We start from the raw sequence: 17,005 nt of genomic DNA, 5'->3' as shown, positions 1-17,005 counted from the left end.
ACAATAATGTTGGATGTCTATTCGTTAGTTTTGCATAATTGATTTAGAGAGTGAAAATACATAACTTAAGTTTTTTTCTTTGTCATATAATTAATACTTATTAGCCGTACTTATTTTACTATGACTTAGTATGTTTAGATTATGGTCATTTTCTTTATGGATTGTTAATTAGCAATATTTATTTTAACTGATTTTATTAGTTTTTTTTTTTAATATTTTAATACAATGTCATTACTCTTCTCACATTTTGTGATATTTTCTTAAGCAACACCTTAATTATATAGTTGTATCATACTAGGACTAAAAAAATATTTGAAGTAAAAGTTATATATTTTGTATCAAGACTATTCCGAAAGAAAAAATCTGAAAAACCCAAGAAAATTGAATAACCCGAGAAAAGCCGAGGTTGAAAACCCCGAATCTTATTGGTTTGGTTTGGTGTATAAATTTAAAAACCCGACGCAATTGGTTTGGTTTGGTGTTTAAAAAATCCAAACCAACCCGATCCATGTACATCCCTACCAGTAGTCATTAAAGCTACATTATACGAAATTAATCCCAAGGATTTTTTTTATAACGGAAGTGAAATGAAATACTGATGAAGGCTAACTGACTTGGATATTTTAATTCTTTGCTTTAATAAAAAATGGATTGAATAAAAGGCCAGCCCGGTGCACTAAACTCCCGCTATGCGCGGGGTCCGGGGAAGGGCCGGACTACAAGGGTTTATCGTACGCAGCCTTACCTTGCATTTCTGCAAGAGGCTGTTTTCACGGCCAGAACCCGTGACCTCCTGGTCACATGGCAGCAACTTTACCAGTTACGCCAAGGCTCCCCTTAAAAAAAAAAAAAAAAAAAGGGCAACCCGGTGCACTAAGCTCCTGATATGCGCGGGGTCCGGAGAAGGACCGGACCACAAGGGTCAATCCATCAATCCAAAAAATGGATTGAATAGTTAAGTACAAAAACTTTTTTTGCCACTAAAAAGACAAGTTATTTACATAGAGTTGTCAGGCATGCAACAATAAAGAAAAATGCGTGTTTTTAGCTAAGGTAACACTTATTATGGGACGGAGGAAGTATCTTTAAAGCTCGAAAATCTATAAAATACTGAAGTTACTAATTTTATAGAGTTTCGTCGTCAGTCACAATTCAATTTAAAAAAAAAAAAAAAAAAAAAAAAAGTGGACCCCTTACTTAAAAAAAAAAAAGCAAGACAAAAAATTAAAAGGAAAAAAAGTGAACCCCACCACCTCCAAACTCATGCAAAAAAAAAAAAGATGGATCCCATATTAAAAAATCAAGCAATATCAAAAAAAAAACGGACCCCATATTAAAAAAACAAGCAATGTCAAAAAAAAAAAACGTACACCCCATATTAAAAAATCAAACAATATTCATGTAATTTTCAAAGTATCCTCATTAAGTCAATAATGGTGGATTCATTGTCACATGTGTATCAACCCATTAGTGGGAGCAAATAAAATTATTGTACGGCAAAAAATATGGACCCAATATTATTGTTTTTCTTCAAAAGGTTAAGTAGCCAAACCATATAATTTCCTTTCTTTTCTTATATTAGCCTAAGATCTAATTTAGATATTTAACTGTTGTATTTGCTATTCCGCCATGTCACTTATTTGTTATGTTTACTAAAATAAATATACTTAGAATATTTATATTTTAAAATAAGATAGAATTTAATTACTTTTTCATTTTTATTCTTACTCTAATAAATGTGAAAAGAGATTAATGTTGTAAAAGAAAACATAATATTAAATGGAGATCAAATAATAAATAAGGTAAATTAGTCAAATTCTAATTCTAATTGACGTTTCCTTAAAAAAATCGTGCAAAAGACAACAGTCAAACGAGCTAAACCAAGAATATTCACCAAAAATTAAAAAATAATAGTTCTTCGTTCAAATAGAAAATCAAATTTCTATTTTATTTCGTTTTAAACATGTAAAATTAATTTAATTATTTGAATTACAATTATCCAAATCAATATTTGATAAAAAAAAAAAAGTATTGGTTAGGTCCAATCTACATACATTAACAATAGAATATTTTACACCTCTAAATTAATCGAATTAAAATTCAAAGTATCAGCTGATGCTTAAATATTGCTATTGTTTTATCTCAAAGAGAGGAAAATAGTTTCCTTCTAAACAAGTTTTCTCTTTTAAAAAGTATTAATAAATTTTTGCAAATTTTAAATTCGTAACAAACACTAATATAATAAAGTTTTGGATACGGAGCACAAACTACAATGTTATATTAATCATGTTTTAAACATAATATATATATTCATAAAAATAGTGCAAACTTATATATATATATATATATATATATATATATATATATGATCACTACCCAAACACTTTGAATACACTATAATCTAAAGTGTTGGGTCCGTGCGCAACACGGGTATACGCCATCTAGTTATCCTGATAAGCTTTTGGATTATGTGGTGATGTATGTTGAGATAAGCAAGGGGCAATTTGATCAACTCAAACAAACATCTATATTCCAACTACAGTAAGATATATTTTTAACCAATCACGTTGCTCCATTTCGACTGAAATGCCCCTAAAATGCCAAGCAGGCATGTTGACGTCCTGTGTGCTTATCCCTAGATGGTAGAATAGAATGTTTTCTCCTTTAGTAAAACTATTGAATTTAAAGCCATCTAACATGTAACTGTGTGCCAAGACACATTTGTAGGAGACTGTATTTTTTTTTCCTGCCTATACGAAATCAGAGGATCAAAAATGGGCAAATAAATCTACAGATCTAACTCTTCTAACTTTATATAATTTCTTTTCTTCTATTCAAATTATAAGTAGATATTGTCTTGGTAGAGATTGGAGCTCAAATATTACAGATGCATGCTACACTTCTTGCCACTTGGTCATGCTACACTTCTTGCCACTTTGGTCGCTGGATTTTCAAATAGTGCATTCTGCTTGAAAAGCAGAATTGAATTTTAAAGAAGAGATGCCAGGAGGTTTCGATCCTGTGTCTGCTGGACTTTCAGGGGTCCCTTCCTTGCCATCGAACCAGCCACTCATTTAGTTGTGGGTCCTCATCTGAAAATTGTTATACTCTTCTTGTATTTTCCCATATAATTACAGGATCTACAGTGACAGGTGTGGGTTCTCGAGAACCCACACCCGCTACTGTAGATCCGCCCCTGTCCACTGGTGAGTATCTATCCATGATTAATCTGTACCATATGCTTCTAGTCAGTGAACACAGCAAATAAATGGTCTCTAGTCTCTGGCACCAGGTTACATAACACACAACTCGAATCTAATTGCATCCCCTATTTCAAGATTCTATCCACGTTAGTGATCTTTCCTGAACCTGTAGCCACAAAGTAAATTTGGCTTTTGGTCTTGCTGCATTCTGGTACATTAATCTCCTCTATGCCACTTTAGGAAAGTCTCCAATTAATTGGAGATATACCTGTCCGATCACACTCTTCTTTCCTCTCTGAGCATGCTGGATGTATGGTAACTGACCTCTTAACACTGAAGATACATGGTAATTTAACAAATTATAAAAGAACAAGCAACCAAATAAAAATATAATTTTGAGTTGGATGCTTATAACATATTATTATGCTAAGATATATTGACACGTCCAAATATGATCCAAGCAAATATTGGACAGGTTATAGCCCGACTTATCTATTAATTCTATCTATTTTAACTCGTTCAAATATAACCAACCCGTCAATTTGACACCTCTACATGTTACTAGACAATAGATGTTTCTAGCTTGCTGGTGACTATTTCTCAATGTCAACTTTCTTTTCCATAAATATTTCCTTCATCTTTCCTCGTCCTCTAATGTATCCATTAAAAAGCATTTAAAAAATAAAGATCGTGATACTAGATCAAGTTAATAATCTCTCACACAGTATGCGTGAAATTCAACTCCAATAATCTCATCTCTTGTTCCCCTCTATCTTTCCTCGTCCTCTAAATGTATCAAAATTAAAAAAGCAAAAACTGAAGTGGTTCATTCCCTTTAATTGAAAGATTGACTCTAAATTGTTTTGAGGATAAAGACGAAATAAAACAGAAAAAAAAAAAAAGAGCCTACAGACCACACTTTTGGCAAAATATATTCTCTGTTAAAAAACTCAAGAATAGTAGACCACTATCAGCCGTAGCAGGTACGTTGTATAGCACAACAATCTGTATTAACTGATAATATATACAATGCCGTGAACAAGATTTTAACACTTTCTGCTAAACCATCAACTAAACTATTTTTCAATAGCCAGTGCAACTTTAATCAGTAGCAGAATACAGACAAATATAGCAAAAGACTGCTAATCATATCAAACACATCGACGCAGACTGAGCTTCCAAAACATCAAGTGAAGAACATATTAATTAGAGAACGTCACTTTTTACAAAATTTGCCAATTCATCAAATCTCATTGAGTAAAGATAATGCATCAATAGAATAGCTTTGCCCTGGGAGAGGCTCTGTGAAAACGCTTCAATTCTAAGGCAATATCAATGTCTATGTCTGTATACTGATCAATGCACATAGTTAGCAGAGATGGAGTGCGAGAAAGCAATAACTTTACAAAAAGCATTTCAGCTTCTGAACTCTCAAAACCATTTATGTCCACATACTTGAGCTTGTCGAGAGGTCGTTCCAAGCAGGCTAGTGTGTTCAGATTTTTCGAAACTGCTTCGGCATTGTTGCTTGTAAAATCAACCTAATGGTATAAAGAAATACCAAGTTATTTTACCTTTTCAAAGTTTGCATATATCGAGAGCAAAAATGAATCAGATCATCAATACATCTATTTATCTAGTGTATGACCAAATATATTTTTCTTACCCAAATGTCAAGTTTACTCAAGTTGGGGGAACTCTTAATCAACTGTAGAGCGTAAAATATCTGACCCATTTTGCCGAAGTCTACGCCTAATGATAGATGCCACAAGCAGTTGAGTGTAAAAGAAAGCCCATTCGGAACTTGTGCACTCAAAAGCTTTAGAGCAAATACAATAATTAGAATCATATGAAATTACCATCACTATAAGATATTCAAGTGAAACAAGGAGTCAATATCTTACCTCAACAAAGAAAGAATCCAAATGGAGTACCTCAAGTGCAGGCAAGTTAACAAGAAGCTTCTCCGGAGTTGATTTTTCATCATGTTTTGGATTATTAACCATGTCGTCAAGTTCAAGTTCAAACACTCTCAAATTCTTGCAATTGATGAAACAATTTAGGAAGAGATAGTAGTGATTGTCTCGAACATACAAGGACTTCAACCCTGGCGAAACAATGTTTAGGTACTGAGTACCATGACACGAGTTCAAGGTCAATTTTGCAAGACGGGGGGCCTTAATAACACAAAATGATGTGGTTGTGGTTGGCAAAAAGGTTGTCCACTGCAGATAAAGGGTGATAAGATTCTGAAAACCAAGAAAGGAATTTGGTGGTTTGAAGACACATTTGAAGAGTGTCAACTTTGTCAGTGTTGAACAATTAAAAATAGAAGAAGGCAGTGTATAGGTATCGAAATTTGAAACTTGAAGAGTTAGTTTCTTGACACCATTTCTGGTTACATAAAGCACCCATCTATCAATAACTGCATATGAAGACAAACGTGCTCCACTAGTGTCAAGAACAAACTTCATTATGTCCCCCATATGCAGTAACAGAATATCATCTACTGCTTCTTTGAAGTTGGATTCGGACTCTAATATTAACGTACGACATAAGCGGTAATCCAGCACCAAATTTGGAAGTGTGGCCCAAATATATCTCCAGTTTTTGGACAAAATACTAGTTCTTGCTGCATCTTGAAGTGGTATGAGCTCAAGAATACGATCTAGGACGTTTCTTGGTAGGTAACTGATTCTATCTTCGCTATCCCCTTCAACAACAGCTCTTTCTCCATCTGTTAGAAGAATTTGGAGAAAAAATTTCAGAATAGTCCGGTAAGTGTAGTGGTAGGTGTATTTTGATCCTTAATGATAATGCTGAACATAGATGATCCGTCATGTTTCCTAGAAACTAACACCTTTGGTCCACCTCATCTCTCAAAAGTCAAAACATAAAAGTCCAAAGGCCAGTTTGGACATGAGTTTTTTTTCCTTTTCTTCAAAAACGTTATTTAGTTATACATTGAAACGATTTTTTTGTTAACTTTGAATACGCTAAAGGTGCTTTTGCTCAGAGAATACGCTATGCAGATGTTTGAAACCTAATTTTCTCAGCATGTTCCTTTTCTTTATTTCTGTCTTCTTCTTCTTTGACTACTTAATAGGAGTAAAACTTAAAAAATTGGGATCAATTGACAGACACAAGTCATAAAATGAGGCATCTAAGTTACTTTTCAAATTTCATCTCTGAACAGTAAAATTTCCACTTCATTGTAGTAAGCAACTGAAGATTCCTATGGGCTGCTTTGAAAAACAAAGTGACTATCAGGGTGATGATTTACTGATGAATGGTACGAGGGTTTCCTTATGGAATAACAAATGGTGGGGTAATGGAGTTCTGAAGGAACTTTTTCCTGATATTTATGCTCTTGCCCAGTATCAAGAGAAGACTGTAGCTGGCATGTAGTCTCAACATAGTTGGGAGCTTATTCTAAGGAGAAATTTGAATGATTGGCAAGTTTGTAGATTGGCTTTTACTTATACCTGGAAGGTATTGCAGGATTACAGAATGGGCATGATACATTAAGTTGGCAAGGGCATAGTAGTGGTGACTACAGAGTATGAAGCATACAAGAATTTGAATAACGCAGACGCTCAGATTATTAAGTAGCCTTGGAAACTCACCTGGGAGTGACCTCCGTGGCGGACAAAATGCGGGAGGCGAGACTGAGATGGTTCGGACATGTCCAAAGGAGAGGCACAGACGCTCCGGTGAGGCGGTGTGGGAGGCCGGCGATGGAGGGCTGCAAGAGGTAGAGGTGGGCCAAAAAAGTATTGGGGAGAGGTGACAGACAGGATAGGACTAGTTTTCAGCTTGACCCTAGATAGGAGGGTGTGGAGGTCGAGGGATTCAGGTAGAAGACTCGTAATGGGATTTATAATATTTTCCTTTCTTGTTGGATTAGTATTATTTCCGGAATTTTCTTGTATTTCTTATTTTAGTATTCACATGTTTCGTGTTCTTAGTCTTCTATTACTACTTGTTGTCTCTTCTGCTTTAGTTTTCTTGCTATCCTGTTTTACTTGATGATTGTTCCTGTTTTACTTAAGCCAAGGGTCTATCGGAATCAGCCTCTCTACCCCACAAAGGTAGAGGTAAGGTCTACGTACACTCTACCCTCCCCATACCCCACTTGTGGAATTACACTAGGTATATATGTTGTTGCTGCTTGGAAACTCATCTGGATGACTAAAATTCCCTACAAAGTGGCATGCTTCACATGGTTACTAGCTAAGGAAGCTTTTTTTGACCCAAAGAAATCTCATGAAGAGGAAGATTTCACTGTGCTCTAGATGTTACTTATGTGGTGAATAAATGGAGACAGTCTGCCATTTGTTCTTGCATTGCAAGATAACTGATCAGTTATCTAAGATCTTTATTAATCTCAGAGGCATAGCTAGGACAATTCATGATGTTTACTTATGTGGTGAAGAAGGCACATGATGGACCATTTGAAGAGAAAGGTAACTCCAGATGTTTTGAGGACAGTGACAACACAGTACAGAAGATTAAACTGAATTGTGTGCTACTTTTTTTGTTTTTGGTACTCAAAGACTGTTACAGTTGATACCATTTCTATCCTAGATATTTTAGGTTCCTGTTAGGATAGAAGATTGGTCTGATATATTCTCTTTTTTTCTTTTGCTCACTTGTAAATATGGTTTCAGTACAACCCATGTACTGTTTTGCTAATATATACATAACTGTTACCCTCTCAGAAAAAAAAAAAAAAAAGAACTAGTGAAGAAAAAAATGCTATTTTGTCTTCAAGCATAGACTCAATTATTCCACTTGCATCCTTACAATTACAACAATAATACATGCACTAAGAAACTATAACAACCAAGTCAAAATACAGAACAAAAATAAAGATCATATGATTAACATTTGAGATGACAATCTATTAAAATTCATAATTAAAAAAAATGACGAAAAAGGAAAGAAAGAAAGAGAGAATTGCATACCTTGAGTCATGTGTGTTGATCGGGAAATTAGCGATTTTTGTTGCAACGTGTGAAATTTCAGCAAAACTGAGGAGTCTTTGAGCTTTCAGAGGGTTGAGTGTGGGCCTTCAACAGTACTTACTCTCTAAATCGGGGCAAGTGCTTAGATAGCCCATTTTGGGGTTCATTTAAGCTTATGATCAAAGTTTATAATTTTTTTTTTTTTTTGTATATTTAGTCACTTTAGAATTAATTTCAGAATTCACATATATGTGATTTGAAGTTGAAAAAATTCATGTCCGAAGTAAAAAATTATAAATTATTTGAAGTTTGGCATATTACTTGTGTAAGCAAGCAAAACTTCAAACATACATATTTCAAGTCGGATATTAGCTTGGATAGGAGGTTTTGAAAAGTTTTATTATGTGCTCACACGACGGACATTAGCCGTGTGAGACTCTTTTTTTTGAGATAAAAAAGTGAACCCACGTCTTACACTTTTGAGTCCACAAATTCGAGGTTCACTTTTTTTATGTCACAAGAAAGAGCCTCATACAACTAATTTCAATTGAGTGAGACACATGTTAAAAATTCAAGATTTTTTTTTTTTTTTAAATGAGTTGAGTTTAATATTGTCTATTTTCTTCTTTAAAAATCAGATCATTAAAAAGTAGCCAGATATATCACTTTTCGATTTGAGTGACCTTTTAAGTAAAATAGCAAAAAAGGAAGCGACTCTTTTGATACAAAAGAAAAAAACAACTTTCTTCATTTATTTTCTGTAGTCCAGTGGCCATTTAAGCAAGGAACACCTTATCATTTTGAATAATACTTGAGTATAGCATGGCCTCTTGTTACTCGTGCTCTTTGTAGAGTAAAACATATGTTGGACTTTGCACACCTGAGTTCTTTCCTTGTTCCTTGCCTACCACTGGTTAATGAGATTATTCATATGACTACTCATAAGGATACCAATTACAGCTCATTCAATTGAAGAAGCGGAGCATCTATGTGATCGACTCGGAATATTCATCAATGGCACAACTTGCAGTGCATCGGAAATCCCAACAACAACGACATACCTAGTATATTCCCACCAAGGTTGGGTCTGGGGAGGATAGAGCATACGCAGACCTTACCCCTACCTTGTGAAGTTAGGGAGGCTGTTTCCAATAGACTCTCGGCCCAAGATAAGATGCAAAGACAACAGAAATAATAGCCAATAAGCATAGGAAATCCCAAAGAGGTAATTTCAAGCCTTTAATAAACTCTGGATATCCTTGTATACTTCTATTGTTGGTGAAGTAGAGCCCCATTGTTCTAACCATATCTACCACTGTTGGCTGAAAGTTGAAGACGAGAAACGGAGGGTCTTATGTGTTAACCATGACAACATCATCAGATACGAGAAGGAAGTGGAACACATGGTACGACGCCTATCCCCAAATGCCAACAGGTATACAATATATCCAGAATTTGCATAAAGGCTATCAGCTTCAATCTGCCTCTGGGACAAGATAAAAGCACACTGTAATACTCGTTTGGCCTATCTTAGTAAATGAAACGAGTATTCTCAGAAAAAGTGAAATCCCTGAAATAAACACATGAAACATTTGGGGCATCAAAGGTGTTGTTTTGAAGGAAATTCACATGCAAAGAACATCTTGAAAATGAAGAAAGTTCACAACATTATTAACTACCACCTAAGTCCCAAATATATTGAGGTCGGCTAAATGAATACTCACTGACTATATTACTCCATTTAAACTCAGCTAGGACAAAAACAAAAACAAAAAACAGTTTGAATCAGCTTAAGCTGTTAGAGAGGTGTCAACTACCTCTTCCACAACCCCATTGTACCTGCAAACTAAAAGCAGTTTCAACAATTACTTGGCCCCAATTAGAGAAATTAAATTACACTTGCGAGAATAAACTAAAGAATTTGATTCTGATTTAGGTGGAAATTTTGATCAAATTAACCTTTGATACAGGGAAATTGCTAGATAAATTGGGTTGAAACGAATAAGAAGGTAATGAAAGTATAAAGAGAAGATTACACCACTAGCCGGTAAGTTATATACCACAATAATTTGATTAACAGTGACAAGAATCTTAACTGGCAATATATACATTGCTTTGAAGTTTGAACAAGTTAACACTTTCTGATAAACCATCAAACATACTATGTATCAATAGCCTGTTTAACTTTAATCAGAAATAGATGACAGAGTAATAAAGCAAAAGACTGCTAATCATATCAAACACATTGACGCAGACTGAGCTTCCAAAACATCTAGTGAAGAACATATTAATTAAGGGGCCGCCAAACTTTTTCGAAATATGCCAATTCATCCCTGGTTTAACAAAACTAATTGACAACAGATAAACATCAATCTCCCTTCCTACCCTCAAATCACATATCAGCTGAGTTAACATCCTCATCCTTTTGTTGAGAATAGAATAGCTCTGCCCTGGGAGAAGCTCTAGGAAAACGCATCAATTCTAAGGCAATATCAGTGTCTATGTCTCTATACTGATCAATGCACATACTTAGCAGAGATGGAGTGCGAGAAAGCAATAGCTTTACAAATAGCAGTTCAGCTTGTGAACTCTCAAAATCATTGATGGCCAATTTTTAATCAACTGTAGAGTGGAAGAAATCGGACCCATTTCGCAGAATTCTACATCTAACACTAGATGCCACAAGCAGTTGAGTGTAACAGGAAGCCCATTCGGAACAACGTCTGCACTCAAAAGCTTTGGAGCAAATACAATAATTAGAATCATATTAAATTACCATATCTATAAGACATTCAAGTGAAGCAAGTAGTCAATATCTTACCTCAACAAAGAAAGAATCCAAATGGAGTACCTCAAGTGCAGGCAAGCTAACAAGAAGCTTCTCAAAGTTAATCGTTCATTATGTTTTGGAATATTAACCACGTCGTCCAATTCAAGGTTGAACACTCTCAAATTCTTACAATTAATGAAACAATTTAGCAAGAGATTGTAGTATCTGTCTCGAACATACAAGGACTTCAACCCTGGTGAAACAACAGTTAGGTACTGAGTACCATGACACAGGTTCAAGGTCAAATTGGCAAGAAGCGGGGCCATGAGACACAACACGATGTGGTTGGTACAAAGGTTGTCTCTTCCAGACAGAGGGTGATAAGGTTTGGAAAACCAAGAAAGGAATTGGGTGATTTGAACACACATTTGAAGAGTTTCAACTGTGTCAATGTTGAACAATTAAAAATACAAGAAGGCAATGTATAGGTATCTACATTTGAAACGCGAAGAGTTAGCTTCTTGACACCATTTCTGGTTACATGAAGCACCCATCTATCGATAACTGCATATGAAGACAAACGTGCTCCTCTAGCGTCAAGAACAAATTTCATAATGTCCCCCATATGCAGCAACAGACAGGGGCGGAGCCACATTGGCTCCAAGGGTTCATCCGAACCCCCTCGGCAAAAAATTACAGTGTATTTTCAAAGTTAAAATTATTTTATTATGTATATATAGTATATGTTGAACCCCTTGACTTCTTCATGTATTTACCTTTTAGAATTTTTGAACCCCCTAGACGAAAATCCTGGCTCCGCCACTGGCAACAAAATATCATCTACTGCTTCTTTGAAGTTGGATTGGGACTCTAATATTAACTTGGGACAGAAGTGGTAATCCAGCACCAAATTTGGAAGCATGACCCAGATGTATCTCCAGTTTCGGGGCAAAATACTAGTTCTTGCTGCATCCTGAACCAGCAAGAGTTCAAGGATACGATCTAGGAAGTTTCTTGGTAGGTCACTGATTTTATCTTCTCTATCCCCTTCAACAGCAGCTCTTTTTCCATCTCTTAGAAAAATTTGGATAAAAACAATCAAAATAGTCCCTTAAGTTTAGTGGTGGTTTTTCTATAATGACAGTGGTGTCTGAGCCATCTTGCGTGCACATCGACTATTTCACCGGGTACATAGTACCTCCCACCAACACATCAACAGAGGTATCCAGTAACTCCGCCCATCAAAGCTTAGGCAGATAAGAAGAAATTGTAGTACCTAATATCTTTTTAATCTCATGGTTCTCCTTTCACTTCATCGACCACTAGGTCACACGCTACTGTGCACAAAATTAACAAACTAAAGGTGCTTCTACTAAAACAAATGCTATGCTGAGCTTTGAAACCTAATTCTCTACGCATGTTCTTTTCTTTATTTATGTCTTCGACTACTATTTTTTCCTTCAAGCATAGACTCAATTCCACTTGCGTCCTTGCCATTACAACAACCATACATGATACATGCACCTAAGAAACTAGTATAACATATTATTAACTTTGAGATGAGAATCAGTTAGAAGAATTTGAATAATCTTAGGCTTAAAAAATTATAATCCAAAAAAAAAAGGGAAATAAAGAATTCAACACCTTGGCACCCAAGGATGCGGCATAATGGTCCATGAAGTGGGTTGGTTAGAACCATGAAGTTTTAAGTTCAAATCTCAGCAGAGATAAAAATACCGTAGCTGATATCTTTCTGTCTGTTTTAGACCTGGTGGACAGAGTATACTAGATATCCTAGCGGGATATCCCGTGGAATTAGTCAAGCTGACTTGGTGGACAGAGTTATCCTAGTAAGATATCCCGTGAAACTAGTCGAGGTGCGAGCAAGCTGTCGGTGGGAGGTGACACTATCAAGTGAAATTAGTCGAGGTGAGCGGCCCGAACACTATAAAGAAAAAAGATTTAATACCTTGAGTCATGTTGAATGCCGAATTAGCAAAGTTTCCACTCTTCTCAAACGACTTCTCGCGAATTTGTTGTTGTGGATTCCTTCTACTACTTCTCTTGCGATGTATCGAATTTCAGCAAAACTGAGGCGTTTTTGAGTTTTCAGACGGTGGAGCGTGGGCTAGACTTTAAATAATGCTCCCTTCTGCGCGAACCCGTTTGCCTTAGCTTAAAAAAAAGAGGCTTATAAGCTAGTTTGATTAAAAAAGAGTCCTAATTTATTTATTTTAGCTTAGTCTAAGCACTTTTTTAGCTTAGAAACTAGTTTGTCAAACACTTAAAAAATCAAAAAATAGCTTATAAGCTGGTTTGACCACTTATAAGCCCATCCAAACGGTTTCTATTTCTTTTTTAGTCGGTTAAAAAATATAAGTTTTTAATTGGGAAAAGGTATATAACCCCTAAATTTTGACCGAAGTTATTACGACGCATCTTACCTTATCCTAACCTTTTTAAAAATAGAATAAATACCATCCTGAAATTAGATATTCAAACTCTCGTGAGAGAGTGACATATACTCTACTTGCCACATATATATTTAATCTTTTTTTTTTCCCTTTGTTCTTCTCTTTGCTGTGCCAGCCTACCATGGCTGCCCCTTTTCCTACTTTACTTTCTCGCGAAATTCAAAACACATGGCTGGAATTTGTATGTGAAGTACCTAATTAAAAATTGACAGGTGTATATTTTTATGAGATTTCATGCTTCTCACTCTTCTTGTCATGTTAGCGCTTAAGATGGTATTTATTCTGTTTTTAAAAAGTTTAGGAGGGCAATAGGACCCTTGATAAGCTGTATCGTAACAACTTCAATCAAAGTTCAGGAGCTGGGTAATGATGCCTTTTCCCTTTTTAATTTAAAAATAAATTAATCCTACATAAACTTTTAAATGTACACTTAGGAGTAGCTTTAGTGAAAAGTTTTATAACCATACAAATGTGTTATATTGTGTTTAGGACTAGTCATTCAAAAATTTATACTGCTAATTTTATCATACACAGTTGATCAGTTTAAGCAATTAGAGAGGTGTCAGTAGGGGTGGCAAATGGGTGAATTTGGTTTGGTTGAAAATGGTTTAAACAAAAATGAGTTGGGTTTCAAACCGCCCAGGGGCGTAAATTTTTTTTTTTTCCATTTTTTATAGAAGTAAGATATATAAAATTGAATTATTATTTTTTTTGGTGGGGGAGGAGGGGGTAAGAATTTTTTTCCATCTTTTATAAATTTTTTATAATAGTAAAATATATGAAATTGAAATTTAGTGGGAGGGGGGAGGGGGGGGGGGGGTAAGAATTTTTTTTTCCATTTTTTATAAAATTAAAATATATGAAATTGAAATTTTGGAGGGGGTAGGGGTGGGGGTAACACATTTTTTTTTTCATATAATAGTAAAATTTATGAAATTGAAATTTGAGGGGGAGGGGGGCATTGAGGGAGTGGGGTGGATATTAAGAATTGTTTTTCACTTTTTATAAAAGATGAAATGTATGAAATAGAAAATGTGGTTGTTGGGGGTTAGGGGTCGGAGTGGGAGGAAGAAAAAAAAATCATTTTTAAAATTTTTAGAAAAGTAAAATAAAGTATATGAAATTAAAAAAAATGTAGGGGGAGGGGAGTTAAGAAAAAATTCTCACTTTTTATATTTTTTTAAAGAAGTAAAATAAATTAATAGAAAATACTGGGGGGTGGGGTGGGGCATGGTGGGGAAAGGGTTAGGTGGAGGTAAGAAAAAAATTTCTCATTTTCAAAATGAGTAGTTATTGAGTGTAATGTATTCTTATATGGGTACTCATATTTTATCCATATTTTTATGGATTAAAAAGGGCTAAATATTTAGCCCATATTTATTCAAATATAAGTGATCTAACTCACTAAAATATGAGTTAAATGGGCTAATTTTTTAAATATGAGCTCAAATTGCCGCCCCTAAGTGTCAGCTATCTCTCCCACAGCCCCGTAGTACCTACAAACTTTAATCCGAAGTAGATGACAGAGTAATATGCTGCCAATCTTATCATACACATCGACAGAGGCTGAGCTTCCGAGACGTCTAGTGAAGAACATATTAATTAAGGGAGTGCCAAATTTTAACAAAATTTTCCATTTCATCCCTTGTTTAACAAAACTAATTGACAACAGATAAACACCAATCTTCCTTCTAACCCTTATGTTGAGAATAGAATAGTTCTGCCCTGGGAGAAGCTCTGCGAAGACGCATCAATTCTAAGGCAATATCAATGTCTATGTTGGTCCCCTGACCAATGCACATCGTTAGCAGTGATGGAGTGTGAGAAAGCAAGAGCTTTACAAATAGCAGTTTAGCTTGTGAACTCTCAAAATAATTGATGGCCACATACTCGAGCTTGTCGAGTGATCGTTCCAAGCAGGATGGTGAGTCCAGATACTTCAAAACTGCTTTGGCGTCATCATTGGTAAAATCAACCTTAAAAATGGTATAAAGAGATACCAGTTTTTTTTTTTAGATTCTCATGTTTCACAAATATTAAGTGCAAAAGTGAGCCAGATCATACACATGTTAAGTGCAAGACTAAATATTTTTCCGTTACTTACCCAAATCTCAAGCTTACTCAAGTGGGGGGGAATTCTTAATCAACTGTAGAGCGGAAGAAATTGGACCAATTTTGCTGAAGTCTACATCTAACACTAGACGCCACAAGCAATTGAGCGTAAAACGAAGCCCATTTGGAACAACGTCTGCACTCAAAACCTTTGGAGCATATACAAGAATTAGAATCATATGAAATTACCATATCAATAAGAAATTCAAGTGAAACAGGTAGTCAATATCTTATCTCAACAAAGAATGAATCCAAATTGTGTACCTCAAGTGCAGGAAAGCTAAGAAGAAGCTTCGTCAAAGTTGATATTTTATCATGTGTTGGATTATTAACCACTCCGTTAACTTCAAGTTCTAACTCTCAAATTCTTGCAGTTCATAAAGCAATTTAGCACAAGATTGGAGTGATTGTCATTAATGCACAAGGACTCCAGCCCTGGTGAAACAATATTTAGGTATTTAAATACCATGACACGAGATCAAGGTCAATTTGGCAAGAAAGGGGGCCTTTATGACAGAATACGATGTGGTTGGCACGTAGGTTGTGCTTTCCGGACGAAGGGTGATAAGAATCTGAAAACCAAGAAAAGGATTGGGTAATTTGAAGACACATCTGAAGAGCGACAACTTTGTCAATGTTGAACAATTAAAAATAGAAGAAGGCAGTGTGTAGGTACCCAAAGTTGGAAGGCAAAGAGTTAGCTTCTTAACACCATTTCTGGTTACATGTAGCACCCATTTATCATTAACTTCATATGAAGACAGATGTGCTCCACAAAGGTTAAGACCAAACTTCATTATGTACCCCATATGCATGCAGTAACACAATTGGATTGGGATTCTTTTATTAACTTGCAACCGAAGTTGTAATCCAGAACCAAATTTGGAAGCGTGACCCGAATATATCTCCAGTTTCGGGACAAAATACTAGTTCTTGTTGCATCCTGAACTTGCAAGAGTTCAAGGATACGATCTAGGACGTTTCTTGGTAGGTCACTGATTCTATCTTCTCTATCCCCTTTAACAGCAACTCTTTTTCCATCTGTTAGAAAAATTTGGAGGACAAAAATCAAAATAGTCCGTTAAGTTTAGTGGTTGTTTTATTTTAATGATAGCGGTGTCCGAGCCAGCATGCACATCGAATATTCCACCGACTACGTAGTACCTCCCACAAACATAAATATCCGGTAACTCCGCCCGCCAAAGCTTAGGCATATAAAAAGATATTGCCTAGCATTTTTTAACCTCATGATTCTCCTCCCACCACATCGATCACTAAGCCACACGCTAATGTGCACAAAATTGGTAAACTATTGAAACCTAATTCTCTAAGCATGTTCTTTTCTTAATTTATGTCTTTGACTATTTAATAGGAGTAAAACTAAACTTTTTGGGATCACTTGACAGAAACAAGTTAGAGTATAAAATAAGGAATCTGAATTTTGTCAAATTCTACAACTTAAAATTTCATCTCCGTACA

The 17,005-nt window shown here is 35.4% G+C and overlaps 1 protein-coding gene and 2 pseudogenes across 3 annotated transcripts; all 3 read right to left on the bottom strand.

The window, feature by feature from the left end:
* Positions 1–4,379: 4,379 nt before the first annotated feature.
* Positions 4,380–13,092, bottom strand: LOC132614040 (F-box/FBD/LRR-repeat protein At1g13570-like). 3 transcript variants are annotated; one of them, XM_060328387.1, is made up of 5 exons: positions 12,910–13,092; positions 8,171–9,740; positions 5,138–5,940; positions 4,870–5,022; positions 4,380–4,744 (listed from the first exon to the last, which is right to left on the bottom strand). In XM_060328387.1, exons 2-5 carry the CDS (start codon positions 8,178–8,180, stop codon positions 4,475–4,477), a joined length of 1,236 nt encoding a protein of 411 aa, XP_060184370.1. In that variant the 5' UTR covers positions 8,181–9,740; positions 12,910–13,092; the 3' UTR covers positions 4,380–4,474. The 3 variants fall into 3 exon arrangements, with proteins under 3 accessions (XP_060184370.1, XP_060184368.1, XP_060184369.1); XM_060328385.1 differs by having other exon boundaries at positions 5,108–5,940; positions 12,910–13,089; XM_060328386.1 differs by having other exon boundaries at positions 5,108–5,940; positions 8,171–9,656; positions 12,910–13,089.
* On the bottom strand, positions 10,442–12,914 carry LOC132614041 (F-box/FBD/LRR-repeat protein At1g13570-like; annotated as a pseudogene).
* Positions 13,093–15,105: 2,013 nt separating the features above from the next.
* Positions 15,106–16,703, bottom strand: LOC132615311 (F-box/FBD/LRR-repeat protein At1g13570-like; annotated as a pseudogene).
* Between the last annotated feature and the right edge of the window lie 302 nt (positions 16,704–17,005).

This window comes from Lycium barbarum, chromosome 10 (assembly GCF_019175385.1).
Source record: "Lycium barbarum isolate Lr01 chromosome 10, ASM1917538v2, whole genome shotgun sequence".
In the NCBI taxonomy this organism is placed as follows: Eukaryota; Viridiplantae; Streptophyta; class Magnoliopsida; order Solanales; family Solanaceae; genus Lycium; species Lycium barbarum.
Note: the sequence above shows the minus strand (reverse complement) of the source record. Positions and strands in the feature narration are given on the sequence as shown.

Excerpts from the sequence above, each read along its gene's own strand:
- LOC132614040 (XM_060328385.1), bottom strand. Across the intron at positions 5,023-5,107 it reads TGGATTCTTTCTTTGTTGAG|CTTTTGAGTGCACAAGTTCC; the intron begins GTAAGATATTGA and ends TTTGCTCTAAAG. Across the intron at positions 4,745-4,869 it reads TGAGTAAACTTGACATTTGG|GTTGATTTTACAAGCAACAA; the intron begins GTAAGAAAAATA and ends TTATACCATTAG.